This window comes from Sceloporus occidentalis, unplaced genomic scaffold (genome assembly GCF_023333645.1).
Source record: "Sceloporus occidentalis isolate IW3139 unplaced genomic scaffold, rSceOcc1.0.p SCAF_487, whole genome shotgun sequence".
NCBI classification, from domain to species: domain Eukaryota; kingdom Metazoa; phylum Chordata; class Lepidosauria; order Squamata; family Phrynosomatidae; genus Sceloporus; species Sceloporus occidentalis.
The window spans coordinates 1-23,963 of NW_028317467.1; the positions used below are offsets into that span (position 1 = coordinate 1).

General features: G+C 41.0%; 1 protein-coding gene across 1 annotated transcript in view; it reads right to left on the reverse strand.

Annotated features, from left to right (window-relative positions):
• Positions 1-1,495: 1,495 nt before the first annotated feature.
• LOC149271600 (serine/threonine-protein phosphatase 2A regulatory subunit B'' subunit alpha-like) overlaps positions 1,496-23,963 on the reverse strand; it is a 31,326-nt gene continuing 8,858 nt past the window's right edge. Inside the window, exons 3-14 of the mRNA XM_089507283.1 lie at positions 8,095-8,364; positions 7,517-7,620; positions 7,059-7,161; positions 6,817-6,891; positions 6,350-6,436; positions 5,133-5,289; positions 4,601-4,649; positions 4,095-4,184; positions 3,462-3,637; positions 2,900-3,018; positions 2,225-2,331; positions 1,496-1,592 (exon numbers count right to left, since the gene is read on the reverse strand). Of these exons, the coding sequence (XP_089363409.1) occupies positions 1,496-1,592; positions 2,225-2,331; positions 2,900-3,018; positions 3,462-3,637; positions 4,095-4,184; positions 4,601-4,649; positions 5,133-5,289; positions 6,350-6,436; positions 6,817-6,891; positions 7,059-7,161; positions 7,517-7,620; positions 8,095-8,364 (1,434 nt within the window). The remainder of the gene's footprint in view (positions 1,593-2,224; positions 2,332-2,899; positions 3,019-3,461; positions 3,638-4,094; positions 4,185-4,600; positions 4,650-5,132; positions 5,290-6,349; positions 6,437-6,816; positions 6,892-7,058; positions 7,162-7,516; positions 7,621-8,094; positions 8,365-23,963) is intronic.

The window sequence follows — 23,963 nt, forward strand, 5'->3', positions numbered from 1 at the left end:
ATAATGTAGAAGCAGAAAGTGCAGAATATATCGGCTCCAGACCAACCAAATCCAGGACAGGCAGGAAAGCGGTCAAAGGCTACAAATAAAGTGACATCAAATTCCCTTTAAGAGCTCCTAATATGTACAGAAACGTTTCCCATGAAAGCCATTTCTATTGTCATCGGCCTAGTGGCATTTGTGTGTGTGTATACATTTCTAGTACCAGACACTATGCCTTGAAGTCGTAAGTTCCTGAGCAATACTAGGCAGGTAGTGCACGGTGCATCGGCAGATGGCAACCCCAACCCCCCGGGAAATTTTAAATAGCTCATTGTGTTTTCTGTCTGTCTGTCTATCTGAGTTTCCTTTTCGGTGCAATACCACACATGTCCACAGTGAGGCAGGAGACACTATCTCTCAAAGGAGTAGAAATCTACTAAAAGACTGCTCGCTTGGCAGCTTCTGTCAGGCATTCACATGTAAAATACATATGTAAAGGTAATCCACTCCATTCATTTACATCACTATAAAAAACTGTACACACTGCCTGGGCTGCAGCATGTTGGGCCCAAAGATGCCGGCCGATCCAGAAGGATAAAAAGGGATGTTTGCAAGACATTATGCTGTTAACGGCAGTGGCTTTATGCTTCTCAGTCCAATATGGACTAAGGTATTGGGTGCATTCATTCCCATAGGTTTAACTTAATACATTACACACTCTCATGGGACGGATAGGGTTCAAGATGAGCGTCACATAAATGGTGCTCTTGTAATACGACCAACAACAATCCTTTACAGACATGGCTAAATTTGCACCGTACTTTAACAGAGCACTTCCAACTACCGAAGAAAGAATGTGGACAAAACACACCGTTTTGTTAGTGATACAAAGTCATTTAAAAGTAATTTGAACAATAAGTGGATAAAATGTTAAAAAACCTCAATAAGAGTTCTGGCAGATTCTTCAGAAATTTCACATATTAATCATGGAACCGGATTTGGTTTCTGGGCAGCACTTCACCGATCCCTGGTAATAAGATGATTCTGAGAAATAGAGATCTCGCAAGAATGAGAATGGAAAATAGGATGAAGAACCGGACAAATAAATCTTCTTACAAGAAAGCACAGTATTTAAGACATATTGCACATATCGGTGGCTTCTGTTTGTTCGACAGGCAAACTTTTTACACTCATGCTTAATGCAGAAAAAAGAAATCAGAACTTATTTTATATTGCGCTTACAAAACAAAGCACATCTCTTCACAAAAATAATACAAAATATATTTATATATTATTATTTCCCCTGAAAAGTCTCAGTGTGGACAGGGTTCAGTCCAGGGGTGGCCAAGCTGTGGGTGTCCAGCGGGGTGAAGATGATGATGATGAGACAACAGGAGGCCGCGATGAAATCCAGTAGCCGCTGGGAAGTCACAGGTTGGCCACCTCTAGTTTAGTCCATAAATATAGGCAGGTACTGGTCAGTTTCACTGTCCAGTTACGGGTCAAATCATCTTTACGCCGTCAGGTCAGAGATGACCAATTTATCCATCTTGTTAGAAATTTCAGGTGCAGAGATGATCTCGTCCCCCTCATAGTCGTCCTCAAAAGACCTGTGTGAAGAAGACTGAAATGTAAGCTACTTGCTGGGTCACTACCATGTCCCCCTCATCCGTAGAAATAGCATATAACATTTAAACCCGTTGTGATGGTAAGATGAAGACTTTGAAATCAGAACCATACACTACGATGGGCCAAGTCAGACATTCCAGTAGGAGAACCTAAGCAGGGTTAGTTCTATAATGCGGCGAGGATAGATTTTCCTACCCCGGTACAACTTACATACCTGCTTTCAATGTGTGTGCAGGAAGGGAAGGAGGAAAATGAGGCAAAACGTTCATTTTCCATCTTCTCTTAACAAAACAAACCAAAAAAAAAAAACATATGAACCGACACCTATGTGCTGGACGCAGCTACAGACAATACATTTTCAGTGTATGCGAGGCTGAAGCGATTCTTTTTATTTCTACCCTCATACTTACACGATAATGATTTACTGTTTCCGCATCTTAACTTTCATTTTCAACTACAATCAATGAAAAAATGGCAATATCTGCAATTATTTTCTTATCTTAAAAATAAAGAAACGCATGTATGAATGGTAAAGGAGCACGTACAAGCTCCCAGTTACAGGGATAAGAACATGTGTAAATAGATGAGTTCCAGCTTCCCTGTATGAACGTACCCCTCCTGTAACTGCTCAGTGGCAGATTCCTCAGCAACCAGGATCTCATATTCTTCGGCCGCGTATCTGTCCCAGTCTGATGGCTCAGGATTCTCATTATCAACATCCTACGGCGAGGGGAAACATCAAGATCAGAGGACTGCGGTATAGGAGTACAACTCACAATCAAAGTGCAACAACGTGTGGCCAGAACACAAGATTAGAGTTTAGCCAAGAGCTCGAAATCAGAGTACTGCAGTGTGTGAATGAAGCTCAAAATGAGAGTACTGCAGTGTGTGAATAAAACTCAAAATCAGAGTATGGCAGTGTGTGAATAAAACTCAAAATTAGAGTACGGCAGTGTGTGAATGAAGCTCAAAATCAGAGTACGGCAGTATGTGAATAAAACTCAAAATCAGAGTACTGCAGTGTGTGAATAAAACTCAAAATCAGAGTACTGCGAGCACTGATATAATTGCATATTATCCTCATCTCCAAGCTGAAGAAAGGAGGTTACTCTTAAATTGGAAATGTGTTAATATCTGCCTCCCGATGGAGAAGATTATTATGCTGCGTATTCTATTGCTGTATAATCAGCCGGAGGGAGGTGCTGCGCTCATAGAAACGATGCTTTGTAATGGATTTGCCGGCACCGTGTAGGCCGCTCTTGTTCAGCTGAATGGACGTTACTCATACCTTTTGCAGTGCAAATGGATCCCGCTGTTCATGGTCCAGGTATTTCTCCAGGTTAAAGCAGGTGTCATAGAATATGTGAGCCATTCGACAGCGCTTCAGGTCACGCAGAGTAATTCGGCCTAAAAGTAACAATATAAACGGTTGGTTTGCTCAATCACCTACTGAAGAGTGAATTAAACGATGTGTGCAGTATTTATCCTCTTACGTAAAATAAATTACCTGTGACTAGCTTCGCCTAAATGTAAGAGAATGATAAAACACTAAGGGCTGTGCTGACTAAGGAGGGTTTCTATAACATGTACTGGAAGCAGATTATATTATATTTAACTTACTGATGTATAGTGCAAAACATTACCAAGGAAGCAGAGACTGCTTCACTGAGCACCTTTTAGTGAAGTCCATGAACACTTTATGTATCAGAAGGCTGTCGGACAGACTAATGTGCCGTATCAATGAACGGCCAAACATCTCCATAGAGTGTTTCATGAACAAACAGCACGAGGAGGCTGGCGGTGACAGTAAACTCTACGGAATGTGCCAGAGTTAAGCGGACATTTCGTACCTTCCATTTCTGGTTTCACAAGATCCAGGAGCTGACACAAGAGATCCTGAAAAGGCAGCGGCTCAATGCCCATGGTCTCCATCTTCTCACACTGCTCCTCGTAGAAGTACTCTAGTTCATACATGGACAACACGCCATCTCCATCCAGGTCCATGCAACGGAACCAGTACTCAATGCTAGTAAGAAGACCATAGAGGAAGACAGTTCAGTGCATCGTTGTAGAGTTATGGGGGGAATACAATGAGACCCTCTTTACTTCTATTTATTTTGTACACAAGTAGACTCTTGCTAACTAAATCTTTCATATCCGTATACCAATGCAGTTGGATAACACAGATAAATCATGACTGTTCCAGTAGAAAGTAATCAGGCATTAATAAAAAGACAAGGTGTCATTTCTAGGGTTTGTAGAGCAATGAAGACACCGCTGTGCGGACGTGCAGATCACCCACCGAAACGGGAAGAAATGTATAGGTGTATCTATATAAAATATGTTTGCTTGCAGATCACTGCCGTTACCGTACATATTGCCTGATCTACGGTGAATATTGAGCATCATCATGTCCTTGCCATTAAGTCATGAAAAGGAATGCCCAGAAACATTGCTGTCTTACATGTAGATGTATTACATACCTGGTAGGGTTTTTCTTGTCTTCCTCTGATAACAGGAACCAGACAAACTCTGCGTAGCTCATCCTCCCTTCCCTCTGTATGGCATTGCCTCTGTAAAGCATAGAACGTGTGCTTTATTCACACGGGGACAGATGCTATCCGAGCTCTGGTATCTGTCGGACTGTATTAGTGTTATGATATATTTAAAAGCTAAACTGCAGGATTATATAATGAGAACTGCACTACAGTCACAAAGAAGTAAAAATCTAAACATAGTTCGTTATCAGTGTAATCCCTCTTTGTATCCCTCTGCTATGCATACTTTAAACAACCCAGGTAAATTTCTCCCGCAAGGAGGTCAGAGCCATCCCTGCATCATGCATATTTAAACTGGAGAGGTAATGTTAAAAAAAATCTCAAGTTTTCACAATGTATTCTAAAAAGACATTCCTGCAGATGGCTACTGGGGTTGGCCCTTCATAATACAGAGCTAGGTCCTGAGTATCGCATGACTGCTTGTATCTTACCTTGTAACTGCTCCAGAAAATACCCTTTCAATTATTCTATGGGAAGAAGCTGGAAGAAAGAAAGTTCGAGTTGTGACCAAACTTAAAGCAAAACCTACAAGAGCTTTCCCCCCTTAGAACTGAACATTCTCTAAAGGCGATGCTGTGAAAACTTTGGACACAGTGTACCCAACAGAATCAACGGAAGCAGAGCCGTATCATTCCTAAAGTTGCACAATTTAGGGGATATCTGAGAGCTACCTGCACTCACCAAGTTGAGATCTGAGTCCCTGTTTAAATAAACAGTGTCTTGGGGAAAAATGGAGATATGATGTCAACCGGATAGCATTTGTTTTTCATCTCAACTGCACAGGTTTATAAATGAAGCCTCAAAAATGAGTGTTTTTAAACCAATAGTAACTACAGGAAATACAATCACAAACAAGTAACTGACAGAGATCATGAACGTGGCCCTTTGCTTCAATAAGCGGTGGGCATCCCAGGGCCAGTAAATTTCCCTCATGCTCTTCTAGCTACGGCGTCTCCTACTCACCATGGTCGTTATATCTTGCCAGGTCCTTCTGGTCAATGTACAGATCATGGTCTGTGTCCAGTTCCCAGAACTTGCAGTAAATAACATAAAAGTGCTCATAGGAGAAGTAATCTGTCACCTGGTTAATATCATCCTCCTCTTCTAGAAGAGCCAGGGTCTGACAAATAATGTGGAAAATGTTTGTTAAACATTCTGTTGTATTCTGTTGACTTAATTTATACTTTACGTAACAGGTATTGAACAGCATTGTGGATTACTATGTCTCTTCTCATTCTGGAGGACCAGGTTTGACCATTACCTCTTCTGATCAACATATACAGATACCTTTCAGTCTAATACTACAGGGTTATATATATATATATTTATATTTCTGGTTTTCACATATTTGCACTTAAATTTAAGTACACATTTGATGAATTATATATTTTAGAACAGTATAAGGAGCACAAACTCAATGATCCAGTGGAATGATTTGTAGGGTTTGAAACTCCAGGAGCCGTTACTTGTTGATTTAAACACATATTTATAGATATACATATAAAAAGTGTCAAGAAAGTAAATAAACCCTTTCAAATTACCTTGTTTTCTGCATAACTTATTAAATATGATCTGATCTACATCTAAGTCACAAGTATAGACAAACAAAATGTGCTTAACCTAATAACACAAAAGCAATGATAATCTTGCATGTATTTATTGAATACACCCAGGACACATTCAAGGTGCTGGTGGAAAAAGTGAACCTTAAGATGTAATAACTGGTTGCCCTTCCTTTGGAAAGGTGCTCGTTGGCAAACTTCAGGGATGCAGCAATATGATGAATATGTAAACTCTTTGAGATTTTGTAACCCTTTCTAGCTTTACAGAAATCAATAATTCTTGATCTTGATCGTAGATTTCTTTTGTGAGACATGGTTTAGATCAACAGATGCTTCTTTAGAATAGCAAACTCAACATTTTTGAGGTTTGTGTTTTTTTGTTTTTATTTAAAATATATCACATCATCAAAAATGTATTGCGTGCATAGTAGCTGTAAAACACACCTCCAACTACATCTCATTCATTGGACTCCAGGTTTGCTAACTCCTGATTTCAATTAGCTTTTATTGAAGTGATTAGCATAGAGTTTCACATACTTTTTCCAACCCCCAATGTGAGCGTTTAAATGATGTATATATACACGTAATGGTTCACTAAACGTTATTATTATATTATACCTGAAGGAAATTACTTCTCCTAAGCTCAGTCAGTGTGATTCTGCCAGACCACGACCTGTTCACCGTGTAAAATATTCTCTGAATAACCTGGGAAACAGGAAAAGATGTAAAAGAGCGAAACACATTAATAGATGCTGACATATGAAACTACAATGTGACTTTTTATCTTTAAAACTGGCTCTGCCTTCATAAAGAAAATCCCAGAATCTAGGCCAGGGGTGTCCAACCTGCGGCCCTCCAGCTGCTGCAGGACAACATTTCCCATAATGCTTTCAGCTAAAGGGCTGGATGAGGAGTATGGGAGATGTAGTCCTGCAGCAGCTGGAGGGCCGCAGGTTGGATGCCCCTGATCTAGGCCGATGGAAAAAAATGTTCCCCACCCAAATAACAATTTTTTGAAGAATGCATTCACATGCATCAGAATAATATATGAATATAATTTGTCATTAATAAAAAAGCGTACGTACTGTGGTGATGTAACGAGAGTGAAATTCAGGTGCTTCCTTGAGAAAGGTTAGTCCAGGATGTGTGTCCACAATGTCCTGAATCAGAGAGAAAGGAAACTGTAAGAGAACTTGGATCCTGGATAGCGAGTAATTTTCTGGGTCATACTAACTCCATTCTATACGCATGCTATGACCTGCCTAGTGCACTAGTGTTAGAACTTTATAACTAAGTAAACAGGAGAGCACAGTAAAACGTTTCTCACCTGTAGAAGGGGGATAAAGTCTTCTTGTTCCAGGTAGCTGCAGCCTGGTTTTGCCAGGAGATAAACAAATTTAGAGGCATCGTCATGGCAGTTTTGTAGTAATCTAAAAAAAAAAAAAAAAAAAAAAAAAAAAAAAAAAAAAAAGAGAGAGAAATGGGGATATGCAATTAGTGGGGGGTCAATGAAATCAGAGCAATCATGGCTTTCCAGTGGCTACTTCAGACTGAGAATATTTTTTAATAATAACTAAAACTATATTAAATAAGATTAATATCTATATTATATGAAATACCCAGGTTAAAATAACCACACACATAGTCCTTTTAAAAATAAAATGTGTACAACTTAGAGCATTACTTTTAATGATTTTAAATAACTCCGTTTTATAAATCATTTTTCACTTCCACATAAATAAAACTCAAATTATAATTGAACAGCCACTTCTCCCCCCTACTTACTTTCTCCACATTGCAATGAATGCATGCACTGAGACAAAGCCGGTCCTTTCTCCACCAGCCCCATTGAACATTGCAGCCTTCCAGAACAACGGACACCCACATACCTGGAGAAAGATCGCAGGGAATTGTTTGGAGGCCATTATAAAAAAGACCTGTCCAATCTTCACCTAGGGCTGCTTGGTATGTTGTCATTAGTTTGTGTGTAATACTCTGAGAGATTAATACATCAGCATATCTCTTTTTAATTGGACAGATGAATCCTAGACTTTAATACGAAATATACCTGGACCTTCACTAAAAAGCAGACACAAACCCATTCAAACAACAGCAAAAGTATGCTAGAGCATTGCTTAGGGATTCAGTATATAGTAAACAAGTTGTGTAGCGGGAAGTTCCCCACTCCCATGGTGCATTTTCATTAACTATTTATTCAGAAGTCAGTTCAGTTAAGGGTTTAAACAAGGAAGTTACTAAGCTTTCGTTTGCCTCTATCTTGATAAATATTAGTAGTTGTAGAGACAGCAGGACATATACTGTTGGGAAAAACTGTTTATTGCAGTGTCCAAGAGATGCTTTACCTTGGTAATCTTCCCCATCTCATAGATATCAGCCTTTTCATCTTCCATGGTTGAGAAAGCTGCCTCAGCCTTTCCGATGGAGTCCTCATGGGCAGGGCCCGGGTTGGGCAACCCCTTGGGGAAGTAGAAACGTGGAATGTTTATGGACACGGGAGGGGTGACTGTGACCTTATTGGTTAGTGGAGGAGGAGAGGCTGGACGAGAGTTGATGGAATTAATGACAGGAACGGGAGGTGGGGTGCCGGGCTTCTTTTCTTGTTTGCTTTGAATCTGGAAGAAAGAGAATATCACTATACCAGACTTTCAAAACCAGGTGTAAACGATGTCAGAAACATTTTCTTTATACAGTACAAATGTACCATTTCATTCACACACTTATACATGTAGAGGGATGGGATTTCCTGCAGAACACACAAGGAACAGTGAGATCTTTGTTATTTCCCCGCTTTTTGCTGCTTTGGACTGGGAGATGGACGGGCTGGCCAGTCTGGTTCATATCCACATAAAACCAAGTACTGTATTTGCTCGATTATAAGACAAGGTTTTTTTCAGAGCAAATGCTCTGAAAAATACCCCTCGTCTTATAATCGAGGTCGTCTTCTAATCAGACCTCAAAATGTCCGCTGGGGCCATGCTGCTTACCGGTTCTTTGGTCGCGAGCAGCAGGAGAACAAGCTAGAAGAGTGTCACTTAACTCTGCCTCCCCCCTCCTTCCTCTGGGGGCGGGGCCAGAGAAGTTGCTCGCACAGCCGGGCCCCTGCAGAAGTCTTCGAGTGAGAGATCTGCAGTCCAGGTAAGGGGGCGGGGGAGGGTTTTTGAGCAAGTATGTGTGATTAATGGAATGAATGAGTATTTAAATGTATGTGAATGAGTGTGTGTTAGTATGGATGTGTAAGGGGGGGTAGTGGTGGTAGCATGGCATAGGGAGGCTGTACTCATGCTCCTATCATCCCCAGGTTCCAGCATGTACTGGCTGCCTTGGCTTGATAGGAGTGTGATTGCTGTTAGCAGTTATATATATATACCTCCAGAAATGCCTTTTAACCCCCTATATGCCACTCTGCCCCATGATATGCCTTTTAACCCCCTATATGCCACTCTGGCATATAGGGGATTAAAAGGCATATCATGGGGCAGAGTGGCATATAGGAGGGTATAAGACATTTCTGGAGGCAGAGTGGCATATAGAGGGTTAAAAGGCACATCATGGGGCAGAGTGGCAAATAGGGGGTATAAGGCATTTCTGGGGGAAGAGTGGCAACCCTGGGGGCAGATGTGCATAACTGGGGGGGGCAGGTTGGCAAATAAAAGGAAATAAAAAAATATATATTTTTCTCAATCATAGCTTTTATTAAATATGAAAATATTGTTTACATGAATTAACATTTACTGGTAAAACTTTTTTTCCTATAGGGTCGTCTTATATTCAGGCTTTTTGTTTTTTTCCTAAATTAATATTTAGATTTTGGGGGGTCGTCTTATAATCGAGCAAATACGGTATATATTGACCTCCATTTGCACATACTATTGACTTTACAGACTTTTTCTTTATTTTTTGTCCATAATTTTTTGTTCTTTTAGTTGTCTTTTTTGGTGTTGCGACACTTTACATTTCAATGATTCATGGATGGAGAGATTAGCACGAACCGATGATCTGAAATGATCTGAATATTTATGAATCATTTTTGGATTGCACATATTGATTGGAGTGAAATGAATCCCTTTTTTATTTGCTGATGGACTAATCTATTGAATCAATCGTGCAATATATTTTATGTGAAAAAGTACTTGTCTATCCACCAAAAAGGTACTCATAAGTTTTTTGGGTTTTTTTTAACCATGCAATCAGGTTTAGTATTCTCTTTTGGTTGAGGGTCTAGAGTTTCTTTTGTACTAATAACTTTAATTATTGCAATTCGGAGAGTGAGCAACACTGAACTTGTTTTCTAGAAAAGAGAAAGGAGGCAAGAAATAAAAAAGGAGAGAGAGAAGAAAAAAGAGGACTGAAAAGCAAAGAGAGAAAGAGATGAGAGAAGAGAAAGGAGAAGAGGGAGGAAGAGAAAATATAAAAAAAGAAGGAATGGTTTCCTGGTATCCCGTGCAGCGTGTAGACTTACACTGCATTTCCCAGAACACAAAGAGATAAATCAAGACTTTATTCCAGTTTCTGTTTAGCTGAAAAAGCCTAGGAGTTGCTGGGATGCAGTGAAAGAGGCAAATGCATATGGTGAGATTCTACATAAACTTCTGCATTAAAATTAAATATTTACAATAATTATGAGCAGTTGTGTCAGCCTAAAATATAGCCAGAATGCCTTGTCTCTCTTATTTGGAATGCTACACATAAGAGTACTTTTTTAATTACTTTTATAAACTTTAGTACAGAAGGGTATCTTATCAAAGTAGGTGCAGTTACATTTATAGGCACAGGCAGTCCATTTTACCCATCAAAGTTCTAAAACAACTTCACTTTCAAGGAAAAGCACTGAAAAAGCCAACATTTACACAACAAGCACTTTTCAAGAATCTGAAAACAGTTGACCATGGTCCATTTTAACAGCAGCAGCGGTTACCTTTCTAGAACATCTGAAACATTCTCAGTACACACTAGAATCAGTGCACTGGACAGCTTATCTTTTTAACCATTTCGTGGTAAAGGACTGCTTTTCACTCTTGTGTATCTGGAATCTTTTGGTCTGCAAATAAACTCCAGTGTTGCTTTAGTCTGGCTAGGACTCCGAGGAGTCATCATCATGTTCTGAAGTGGCTGTTAGGACATTCTACTGCAAAGCAATATCTTTCCACCCCACTTTTTCTGTTCTAATAACAGAGGACAAGTTGTATGTTTAAGAGGACAAGGAAATATATCAAACGTATTTACAGATTCCACAATATGTGTGAAGGACCGGCTAACGTGTGCATACACCTGTTATACACAATCTATATTAAGGCCGCTATGGATGGTGGGTCTGGTTTATTGGACACCATGCTACTGTATCTATGTAGAATAGATATGGGAGGAGTGAATGGCAAACCAAAGAAACAAGCCTGGGCCTGATTTGTAACTTGGCAGAGAGTTGCTGTGACAGTTATGTACTTGCAAGAAAGCCTGACACTGTCCACTGGTCACTATTTATAGAGCCCGAGGCATCTGTGTGCACATTCCTGGCACATACGGCATGCACAGATCCTCACCAGCTGTGAGCATCATCCACTGTATACAGCAACGCAGGTAGCCACTAGCCAAACAAATCATTTGGCCAGCAATTGTATTTAAAAGGTATATGTTCTTGTGAGACCCAGGATGGTATTAATACAACATCACTGATTTTTGGGCTGTTCATAACTATAATTACATGACACCATTCTTTCAGTATGATGCAATCCAGCCCCTGTGGGTGTAAGGAGATAAAATATCACCATATGAACATTAACATGGATACACAGATCATGACAACAGATGGCAATCAAAAGTCCCATCTAGTCTGCCTATTCTCCTGTTCAATAAAAAAGCTTCACACTAATTTGTTAATCAGGTAAATAAAAAATGTAAATTGGCTATTCAAGGTATCTTTCACGCTTTCTTGCTATGGTCCTCTATTACCCCCTTTATCCAACTTCAAGTGATGTCATGTTGTTAATTTCAAATTTATTTCTAAAACACAGCTTTTCATTTCTGATGTGGTTATTAATACATACACGTGATATCTAGATTATTGATGTGTATGTGAATAGTACATTAACCGTATTTGGGAACTGGCCGGGTTTGACCCAGACTCTCCTGGTTCTCCTCTAACTATGCCGCTTTAGCCACGCCCACTCCTTGCCCAATTCCCCTTACTCCCAATCCTTGTAATGCTCTCTGGAGCTAGCCCCACCCAGCACATATATAACCACTCCCCTTGTGCATGGGTAGCCCCACCCCCATGAATCCTCTCCTTTAGAAAAGCGAGACTTCTGGGTACCCTGCCCTGGGAAGTTCCTAGATATGATCCTAACCTGTTCACAACTACTAACGCTACTTAGTAAGTCTTTTTACATAAACCAGTTATTTCTTCCAGCTGTGTTACTAGGCTGCCTGCTTTAATTGAAGTGTTCCAAACAAAAACTCTCAAGTAACTTTCACCACACACATTCTCATGGCATTAGATTACTTTTATTGATCATTGGAATAAACCCTCCTGGACGCCTTGCTGTACATTTTGGGGGTCATCTTCTAAAGAGAATTCTTTCATATTCATGAAACGAGCGCATCAAATTTAAATGAATGAAAGCCATGAGTAACGTGGTCTTTTTTATAACGTGACACTTTAGGGCCAAGGTGGGCCAAGGTGTTTTCATGTATCTCAGTACCTGCATTTGTCCATATCTAGGGTACATCTTTCATGGAATCTAACACTGGATGTAAACGTTTACAAAGGAAGACAAAACCCTACAATATTTTCTCATGTAAATGCTTATATTCCCAATTCCAGAGCTGCTTCTGGTTCTTCTTGGTGGCTCTAGTTAGCAAGGGATTAAATTTGCCCTGTCCACCCATTGTACAGCGCCACAGAATTTGATGGCGCTATATAAAACAATAAATAATAATAAATAATAATAAGGATCCAGTTGATAAAATTGTCAGACCTTTCAAACCTTTACACAGTAGTAGTAATACCTTCAAAATAGTCCAACCTCAGAAAGAGGAACGACAGAGTTAGTCATTTAAATAGAGAAAGTAGGACTTCTGGTGCTAGCCCTGTGTCTTTCTTCATCAGGAGAGACTCTCTGTTTATTGCAGGGTGTTCAAGGTATCTTTCACCCTTTCTTCCTATAGTTCTCTTTTAACCCTTTGTCTTTATGCATCCAATGTATTTTAAACAATGCCCCATAACACTTATACACTGTGCATCTTTCTTGAATTCCTCCCCCATTAGGATAATTTATTGACTCATTAATAGAGCAGAAAGGCATTATCTCTCTCTCTCTCTCATTTCATTACCAAGCAGTGTTATATGAATTAAAGAGGATACACTCTGCTGGGGGGGGGGGAGGTCACGTAATGTGTTTATATTGTGACTGCTGTCCCATTCACATCCTTACTGTTTATAGCACTCAGTCCAGGGCTTGTCACCGATAATATTTCTCAACAGAAAGGTGACAGAGGTCCATTTCATTACGGGGAAAAAATATATAAAGTACCTTCACTTCTTTACACAGCGTTATGAAAACTATACACGTAGTACAATGTTGCAACTAACGTCATTTGTCCAAACAAAACCTTTTGCATGTGTGTTGAAACCCACTTACACATCATCTCTAACTACTCAAAAAACCACTATTAAATATTGCTGCATATGTGCCCAGATAGTTATAATACATCCATTAATAGTTGAAAACCTAATTAAATAATCCCATAACAATCCTGAACCTGCCGACTATGACACCTATTTGTGTTGCCTAGGAAAATATAGCCATTCCTAAAATGAATCCCTCCCATAACTATCCTAATTGGAAACCCTTCCACAACTGCCCCAGGGATCCAATATTCAAACCCCTCCCATTGTTCTGACAATTATTATTAAACCACCTGTCCTGATGAACACCCATAATTAATTATAACCCCTCCCACAAATCATACATATTCAAACTCCTCCTACAAAGAACAGGATTGCCACTTACCCCAACGCTACCTACTCTGTAAAGCTCTAAACTTGGCCCACCACGAATTTCCCAATCAGAACATGAATAATTTGGACAATGATCTATGGAGTCTTTTTAGCCGTCTGGAGATGGGGCCCCCTAAGGTCTGGACAACTTGTATGATGACCCACTTAATGGCATCACAAGGCTCTCAAGATCCTTGGAGAACCATTTCCATGGAATGAATTAAAAAAGGCCATATGGGCCACCACGTCAACCCTAGGTCCCCTACAGAATAACTTGCAAACCTGAGCCTGCTGAAAGGACTTGATCCTCTTTTTAAATCGTGAAGGGAGAACAAAATCACAGCCCCTTGCCAGAAAGGCCAGCTCGCCCCTCAAATCCGGATCCCTCCTCAGCGACGTCTCCTTTATCATCATCTTGGAGGACCAGCTTCCAGGAAAGCCACTTTACTTGGAACTTAGATCTCTCAGCGATGAGAAGGGACCAAGCTCTGGGTGTTGAGAGGTCTCCTGCACTTTAGACTCCCGTTGTAGAGGAGAGTAGTCGCGTTTTGCACCCCAGCATTGCACAATAAATATCTTCACGCCCGTATCTTTCTATTCAAACCAAATTATGTCCAACGGCATTACACTCTCTTTCTGTAGTCCCCTAACACTAAGCTAATGAGAAACATGACCTCGAACTGGTGCTGCTCTGTGACAGACAGCCAGTGCTGGCCTCGGGTGGTGGGGGGGGGAGAGAGGTGGAGAGGTGGAGAGGCAGCCCAGGGGAGGGATTCTGGAAAAGGAAGCACCCAGAGGCTGCCGGCTGCTTCTAAACTTAGATACTTTAGAGCAATGTACTTATTATAAAGAGTCTTCCCTCCTTGTGTTTATTTAATAACCCTCTTGCTTGGAAAGGTCAGTCTCACAAAGAACGGATTCTGACAGTCATAAATTTAAAGGGTCAGTCCTGCTTGGGTGCAGAATTATCTCTAAGGCGTCCAATGTGGAGCTTGCCTTTACATCACCGGTACATAGGGTATATAGGAGGAAGCTGATTATTCTCACTTTGAATCAAAAACCTGCTGAATGCACCCAAAAGGCTACACATGCTTCAGATCGGAATATTTTTAGCAGCTGGATTTTTTTTGTGTAAATTTATCTCCCTCGCCAAGACATTATTTACCAAATTAGTCTCAGCAGTTTTGACGACGCCAGCAATCCTATTGCTGACACTGTGACAAACATTAACAAGAAAAATGATATCCATTTAATAATTATATATATATAGAGAGAGAGTGTGTAAATTAATGAATTTTGAGTCAGATATACAGATTTAGGAGAATGGAAAGACGTACTTGTATAAAGTATTAAAATCCACACAAGAAAGTCAACCAGCAGCAGTAATATTTATAGGAGCGGTGTCTTGCTGGCTCCTGCAATTTGTCAAGCTCTGCAATACCAATTTTCTGGTGGGAGCTTAAATTGTCAGCTGCTGTTGCAAGCTTTGCATACAAACATAGAGCAATACAGGCGATGGAAGAGGATAGATACACCAAGTCACATCAGGGTCACAGCATTTCAGAGGCAAGTGACATTACCGCTGATTGATGGCTAAACAACTTTGTGCTCTCTGTATCTTCCTTCTAAAAGTGACGGGCATCCCAGTCCGAAGGGGCCGAGCACAGTGATAATGCAGGTCTTGTGGAAAGCAGAGAGAATTCAGTGCTGAGTTGTGAAAGAATCTGAGGGTACTAAATATAGGATGCACCTGTCACTATGCCAGTCTTGTCCTTGCTGGGGCTTTGAAGAGGTTTCCGTTTTCCATCAATGAAATCCTGTTCTCCGCCGTCAGACCTATCAGACAGACCGAAGGAAGGCGAGGGTGTGAGGTGTCCCCAAGCGTTCAGAGGAACACATTGCAGGGATTCTCTGAACGGCTGTAGGGTCAAAGGGGGTACTTGGTCATATAGACACACATTTTCCATGTGCTTCACCTTGGTGGTCTAGGGGAAGAGTGAAAGATCACAGTATGGGGAAAAATGTATTGGGTGTGGATGACTTGTCTTAAGTAAGAGATATTTCTTTAAAGGCACAGTCTACTGTCCCAACCAGCTTCACTAACCATTCAGGCATATTTAAGTACTTTTTTGAAACTATTGCTGTAGATATGCCCCCTATACTCTGTAATTCGCACTGCTTGATCAAAGGTAGGAAAGCACTCCTACTCAAGTCAATGTGAACCCCAACTGTGCCTAGGTGTGGGAGGTCTCATTAGGCCCCCTGGAAACCTCATGCATGGTTAGATGGAGGTAACTATCACATATGCAGTCCTAAGCAAGATATGTATTGTGACAGGGCCAGGCTAGCTGGCTCATGTGTCATATGAAGTTTAGCCGGGTCACGGAGCACTTTTGTGTCCGGTTCTGTATACTGTGACCCGGTAATATATTATATTGTGTTTATTGTGTAACCGGCCCAGAGACTGATGTGGATTCAGCCCCAGCCTTCAAAGAGACAATCCTATAATCTGGCTGGGTCTCTTAATCAGCCAACACAGCCCTGTCTGCCCAGACGGCACCCGCACTACAGGGATAACACAGGTGGGGGAACCCATTGTATTCTGTAATCCCCTCACCTGATACATCCCCTGTATTCTGATGGGATTTGTGATGGGATGTGGCTGATGGGATTGGGGGTTGGGTTCGGTACACATTGCACTTCATATGACATATGAGCCAGCTAGCCTGGCCCTGTCACATGTATTCCCCCAAATACATCTCCAGCAAAGGACTGCAAGCGGAGGCAGGGAAGCAGACCAAAAGTATAGAGAGGATTCAGTGGACAAGAAGACCACAGTTACTAAGGTATAGTCGTGTGCATTAAAGTGCATGTGAGGTGTCACTTTAAGAAACAGTACGTGGAAGAGGCATAAGTGGGGACTTTAAGGCATTGAATGCTCTGAAAAACTGTACAATAGGCAGCAAAATGACCTTTAATGCCCAAGCTTAAATCTCCAAAAACGATGCTGAATCTACCTCTTTTATCCATCTCCGCTGTGCAATTAAAACCTTTCCAAGGAAGGAATAATCCTTTTTAGGGCTAATCTAGTTTAGTCATGGCATCTCTACTGAATGATGCATACAGAGAGCGAACGGCGACTTAGTCAGATACCCCCCACTGCGCTAATACTACGTAATTCACGTAATACTACTGTAAATGTAGGCAGTAGAACCAGGATTCAATTGAGAGACGACGGTAAAGGCAATGCAACCACACCATGGAGCGAAATACACAAAGAGTACACAAAGTGTCCAAAATAGTGGATACAATGTGATCGCTTAAATGAGCCATCTAATGTGCCTAATAACGGGAAAAGAGAAAGAATGGCTAATCATACAAGTAAACGATGATAAAACCACTAAATAGATGCCTGCAAGGATTATTAATGTGTCAGCAAACCCCTTATGTTCCACTATAACGGACTTCGGCGATGTCTGCTATTAACATGCTACAATGTTCCTTTCGCCCATTCTCAACACTCACTTGTCAAGGATTCATGACTTCTGCCAACCGTTATAGATGAAACATGTAGTATACTTTACATGGATACATTATAGCAAGTTGGAAGCCAAGTACAGAGGAAGCAATAAAAATAACAGCCAAAGAAATAATGGAAATAACAATAATAATAACAACCATTGCACTGCTTGCAGAGTAAAACAAGAGTTGCAATGGCATGTATTTAATATGAAACAAATCTAGACTATCCCTGTATTACATGCTACGCTCTTTTTCTGCATTGCAGTACCGGCCCAGATTAAATTTAATTTGCGTGTTTTAAGGTGTATTCTAATTCTGCCAAATCCCTTAATGCATTTGCACGGGAAAAACGTTACCTTGATAGCAACATGCAGCTATTATATGTGCTAATATGCATGAGCCGGCGGGAGCGTCCCTTTATCACACGCTAATTGAACGGTTACACAGGCCATTGAACTTTTCACCTCCATTATGTCCAATTAAGGTTTAAACGGGCCATTGAATCCTGCCTAACATCTTTAAAACACCTACCACAGATGCAAATACAGAGCAAGCCGGGTACCCAGTGAGCACCCCCAAAAAATGTTACACGAGCAACAGTTTCAGCCTGAAAATGCCCGTCCACCAACCTCTAGTGGCAAAAACTGTAAAATAATGAAAAAACCCTAAAAAAAACCAACACAGACTTTTGTTCAAGCAGCAAAGTGTATACCCCATACACCTAATGAGAGAAGAGAAAGATGATGTGATGCCATAGTCTAAAACCATCAGAGGATTAGATCTAGTGTGAACGTAAGTTTTTTAAAGCAGGAAAAACACCGGCAGACTGGATGGGCGGAATGATTCTTCTCCATCGTTACATTATGCTACATCTTGGGTTTTGCTCTGTCTGTATGTGCTGTCATGTTAATGATTGTCATTTGCTGCGACTTGCAGCTACTTTCAGCTTTGTTCCTTGTCCCCAATCTCACATTCTGTGACAATGTCCGGAATAGGGCCACAGTTTCTTGTGACTGGACACAATACACTCGGACATCCGATTGTGTTTGATTTCGACAACTTTCTAAAACATCCAGTGGTGGTTTGATGACTGCCACGCTTAGCGCATTCAAACAAGATCTTCTTATGGGTCATCTTAGCCCTGAAGCTATATATCCTACAGGAGTAAAGGAAAGCAATATGGTGCCGAAGAAGCTGGAGTACTACGGCAAGGCGTGGGGCTATGTGAAATAAGTATGCACTGTTCACATTTTGAGTAAAGGGATAGCTTTAAATTATGTCATTAGTTGACAGGTGTGAATATTAAACAGGGGCTCTAATACCAGCTGTGTGTTTATTTATAGATAATGAGAACGCTCTTTCACCCTCAACAAATCCAACTGTGACTCCAACTGTTCCCAAAGCCCTTCTCTGGGCAGGGTGATGGTGGCTGGCCTGCTAGTAAACACCGCTTTAGTATAGTGTGCTAGCAACGAGGACATTTTCAGTGAAAAATACTGTCTTCTGATACTACGGCATGTCAAGACAGTTTTCAATTTGAGAATCTTGGAATTGGTTGGAGATCGGCCTTTTGACACTAGAATGAAAAGCATGAAATAGAGGTTGGGAGGGCAGAAGGAAAGCCAGCTAATGAAATACAAAGGACTCTGGGGTCTGTGACAAAAGGCTTTAATGACTAAAGCAAGAGGTTACGTTTATATGCGACTTCACTGTGTATTTAGGTTGAGCATAATGCAGAAATCACGCTATATAACTTCCCGCAGAAAGGGCTCATGGAGGGAGAGAATAAAGTTCAAGTCTCTTGTAAAGTCTGAGTTTTCTGGGTTGCGGGAGTCTTGTGCCCATGGGACTGAAATGTCCAACACAACGCATGGTGCTGAATATCCCCGGGTCCAGCTCGTGGAATCAGCGTGCAGAACATGCCAAGCAGTGGTCAGGTCATGCATGTGGTTCCAGACCAGAGACCACAATGTATCCAGTCTATAGAAGAAAACCACTATAACACAATAAGGCTGTGTCTCGGAACACAAGCGGCCTGGCACATGAAAGCACGACTCAAGGGATATTTGGTTTATTTGTAATATGCTGCTTGACAAATAAAGAAAATGTGCTATTTCAGTAGAGCACCAATCCCCCATAACCAGCAAGGGATTACAATCATATTGCCAGAGACACCTAAACGGTGCAGTCCGTTACCTGTAATAGAGCTCAGTGACGGCGTTCACAAGCGTTATATGAAAGTCAGATCACTTAACAGAAGGACAAAACATTTTACCGGGGAAAAAAAATAATAAAAGAACATAAACATTGAGGAGAATATTCATGGAGCTCTGACCCGACCTTCAGTCTGACACAAGGAGGAGGTTCATGGTTCAGGTGCTCAATCAATGTTTTTATACATTATGTTAAGCAATTAATGTTAACACACTTGCCATTTTGTTATTCAAGGAGCCAAAACTGAGGAGGGCTGTAGGGGCGATATGCTGAAGCATCTTTAACAGGAGAAAAACGTATAAAATGTATATTTATTTTCACCGATCACTGGTGGGCCTGTTTGGGGCAGTAGACAGTCCCCTCTGTACACATGCTGAACTAGTTAATGATTATTTAACCATTTATTGTGCAATATGACCTTTACTTTGCTGGATTTTTTCCACTTGTTGTACTATGGCCATTTAAATGTTGTATATGGCCATGGCTCTGTTCAGCAGTAGCCACTTCATAATAGAGGGGGTAATAGAGGCTGTCTATTTGGCCAAACTAGGCATTTGCAGGGGGTAGTTATGAAGGGAGTTGGTGGATGTGGTTATTTTACCCTGATACTGACCGTGTTGTTACTGCAACACCTTAATACATTTCTCCATAGATAAAAACATTACCTCCTCATACAAATGATATTTTCTCAGAAGTAGTGTAGAAATGAAATAAACGAATCTCATTCCGTCGGGATATTAGCCCCAGCTTGGGGTGGCGAGTGGCTTTACTGGCCACTACCAGGCTTGCTGTATAATGCTCAGAAACACTGTATTTATATGGATTGGCCAAAACAATCTGTTCTATGGACAAACGCCTTCACACATATCGCTACAAAATCAGGATATAACCATTTTCTGCTCCTTTTGAAATTAAGTCTTATTCACTAAGGAGTGAGTGCTTATAAGTTGCCACAAAATGCACTGCACTCAAACTAATGCCAACTGACAACTCGAGTAGGAGCGAGTAATGACAGTTAAATACAACACGTTACTCGGCTATTAATTAACCCGGCAGCCGCTTGTGATGTAGAACTCCAATCTAACTCACATATTTCAGCAAAAAAACCCCAGTAAAATGATTGAATTAAAAAAGGAGGTTGGGGCTCCAGGACTCCTTATTACCAGAGGGTGCAGACAGCTGCCCGCATAGTCCAATCACTGCTAACACTAATGTCCTGTTTACCCATTGTACATCGCTGTGGAATATGATGGCACTATACAATACAATAAATAATAACACTAATAAATATTTAGACAGGTCACACACACAGGAGGGAGCTGTAAGAACGCGAGTCTCAATCGTCCATCCGACCCAAAACATATTCCTTTTCACCCAGCTGTCTCCATCTCCCTCTGCTGTCCAAATTCTCAACTTTCTTTGTACTTCCCAAAATTAGAGCGTCCCAAGGAACATATATAAAGTGTTTTGGGGAAATAAATTAGTCGTGCAGATGACTTCTTGTCAGCAAACAGACCCAAAAGTTCCATTGCAGAAGGTGAATGAAAACAAATATCCTCAAGAACACAAGACAGAAAAATGTATCGCAATACATACATAAAAAATACTAAGAGCAGAAGATAAATGCATCCGGCAGAGAAAAGGCTGATAGATACAGGTAACGCCGCATGCGCGATTACTGATCTGAACCAAATTAAATTGAGGTCAGGTGACCCTTTAAACTGCATTCTTTTCTTATGCATGGTATTCCTGATTATAACACAGGGAGGTTTTTACCCCAGGAACACTACATATACTATGTTTCCGCTTTAATGGCATGTCTAAAGGCCTCTGCTGTTGAAAGCCAAAGTGTATCGGGACCTCTCTGCATGTCTGCCACGTATTAAGATGGGGAAATCACTTATTCGCATCCTGGTGAGCGGTTGAGACAGCTGCCTGCGGCATGGACGGCGAGAGATAATCTCTATGGAGTAGTTTATCAGTTGGTAAAGGTAAATGTGGGGTCAAATGTACCTCGGAGAAGCAAAGGGACCTGCCAAAGGACACGCGTCCACTTGGGGATTTTGCAGGCACCGTGCGAGAGACTCTTGTGGATTTTAAGTAATATGTTTTATTTGCTTGCGGTGGCCAAGAGTAAGAAAGGGCATCCATTGTACACACCATCAGCACGGGACGTGTCTCAAACTGAGAAGCCCACGCAAAGCCACAAGGCAGATGACTTTTTCATTTCTTAGCCTTTGTGACCTGAATATCCCCGCTATTTTAGTATAGGGTTGCATACCTGCCAACAGTCCTGAATTATCTGCACAGTACATTATATTGTGTACAGACAGCACTGCGTTTTAACTGTGTATGAGCTCCAAAGTACCCAGTATCTGTACCGGGTCGCCTAGAGACAATGCTGCAGGGCCGCACTAATGGGGGGGGGGGGGCGCAGAGTTGGCCCCTTTGTCCCAGGAAGGACGTGTTGCGTATGGGGTTATAACAGCATGAGTTGTGCATCTCACCTAAAGGCAAACGGTTTTGATCTTTTTAGATCTCTTCAGGAAAGGAACAGCTCAATCAATAAGAAACCCGGCCAGCATGCAGCTAATAATTCTGTATAATAATTCTCAGCGGGAGGCCTTTGGCCACTTCAGGGTGCTTGAAAAAAAGCAAGAAGATGCAAAAGAGAGAGCCCATGGGAAAGGAATAAGAAAGAGACGCCTCGCGCACGGCTCAGTCTACTGACATAAGTGTATTTATTTCGCTCCAGCAGAAGTTATAGAAACAATGAAAGATGTATTTCTATGACAGGCAGATAACATGATGAAAAAGGCAAACGTATTTCTGTAACAATTCTTACCACGTTTATTAATCCACAGCTAATAATTTGCACGTTTCTATGGTTGTACATAGAGCCGCTATTAGACTTGATGGATATGTGCTACCCATGCCTATCCCCGAGTCTCTTTAGAACTGGGATTGCCAATAGATGTTTAGATGGCCATGGACCAGCCAAGCACCATGATGGTTGGGGATCCACAACGGTTTCCCAGCTGCTCATTGGCTATTATTATTATCAGTCATGTTTTTTAAATTTGTGGCTTATATATTTTTGCAGTGTAATTAGAGTCAACAAAGCATTCATGGAAACTTTAACCAACATGCTGCTCTGCTTTGTTTAGATTGACCGGATGGCGTGTACTCCTGAGCTGGACTTTGAGTCAGCGTTCCAGCGGCTAAAGCTTTCAGTGCCACGGCCAGGTCAACTTCAAAGGAAGCTTCCCAATCAATATCAATGAAAGGTCGACATTTCCTGAGCCAATAAATCAATGGATATATACACACACACACACACACACATATATATATATATATATATATATATATATCACACAATACAACAGAATTATCTAGTTTAGATGCTGACGTAACATCTCTCATATTCTTTAATCAACCAGTCAGATAAGATTGCAGGTATAGATACAAAAGAACAGCCACATGCGTCAAGTGGGCTTAATAAAGCACTGCTGTGATCTGCGGCCATCAACAGTTCTATATTCAGTACTACGCACGCCAATGTGTACAGTATACTCACAATACATCTACCCGAGTGATAACCCCCCACACCTCAAATACTTCATGCGTACCCCACTCATACGTCACATTAAACAACTTACCCGAGTCCACAGAACCCTGAACAAAAATACACAAAGCATCAAATCTTAACGTTTCATCTCCACAGTCATCATAAATCACAATAATAAAGCAACTTTATATACGATACATTATATACCATCAACATCTCCCCCTACATAGTATATTGTTCTTAAACAGTTCATACATTCTTCTCAGTCCCTTAGGATGTTCAGTCAGTACTATATATTTCCAGTGCCCAAAATCTTAGGATCAGCACAAAGCTATCCTAAAGAATCACTTACCATGTAAAAAACAGGCAGGCTAGATGAGCCAATTGGTTCCTTTTTGGCCATTTCTATCTATATATATCAGTAAAATATATCACAGAACATAAACTAAATTGGAACGAACCTTTCACCAAGATGCATGCACAATATCTTTACTTCCTAAAGGGGGCGCTACTACACCACGTTTTAAGCAGTTTCATCCTTTAGTGTACAACACGTAGCTAACAGTGAATAATAATAATAATAATATAATTATTACTTATTTCAATAGCACCAAAAAGTTCCACAGCGCTTCTTACAGTCCATACATTCAAAGGATCTGGCAAAACTAGAACAACAGACTAAGACAACATGATACATACATTTGGTAAAGAGAACCCGGCTCACAGGCTTACACTCTAAAGTGGATGGAGTATAGAGAGAAAGAATGTACGGAGAACAGGAGAGATCGTGCCGCAGATGTGAGTGGGAACAGAGGAAACACGCGGGGATCAGGATTAGGAGAGATGTCCCCAAAAGTAAAAGAAAGACAGGCGAAGAGAAGACAGAATGGAAAGATTCGGATTCGTTGAAT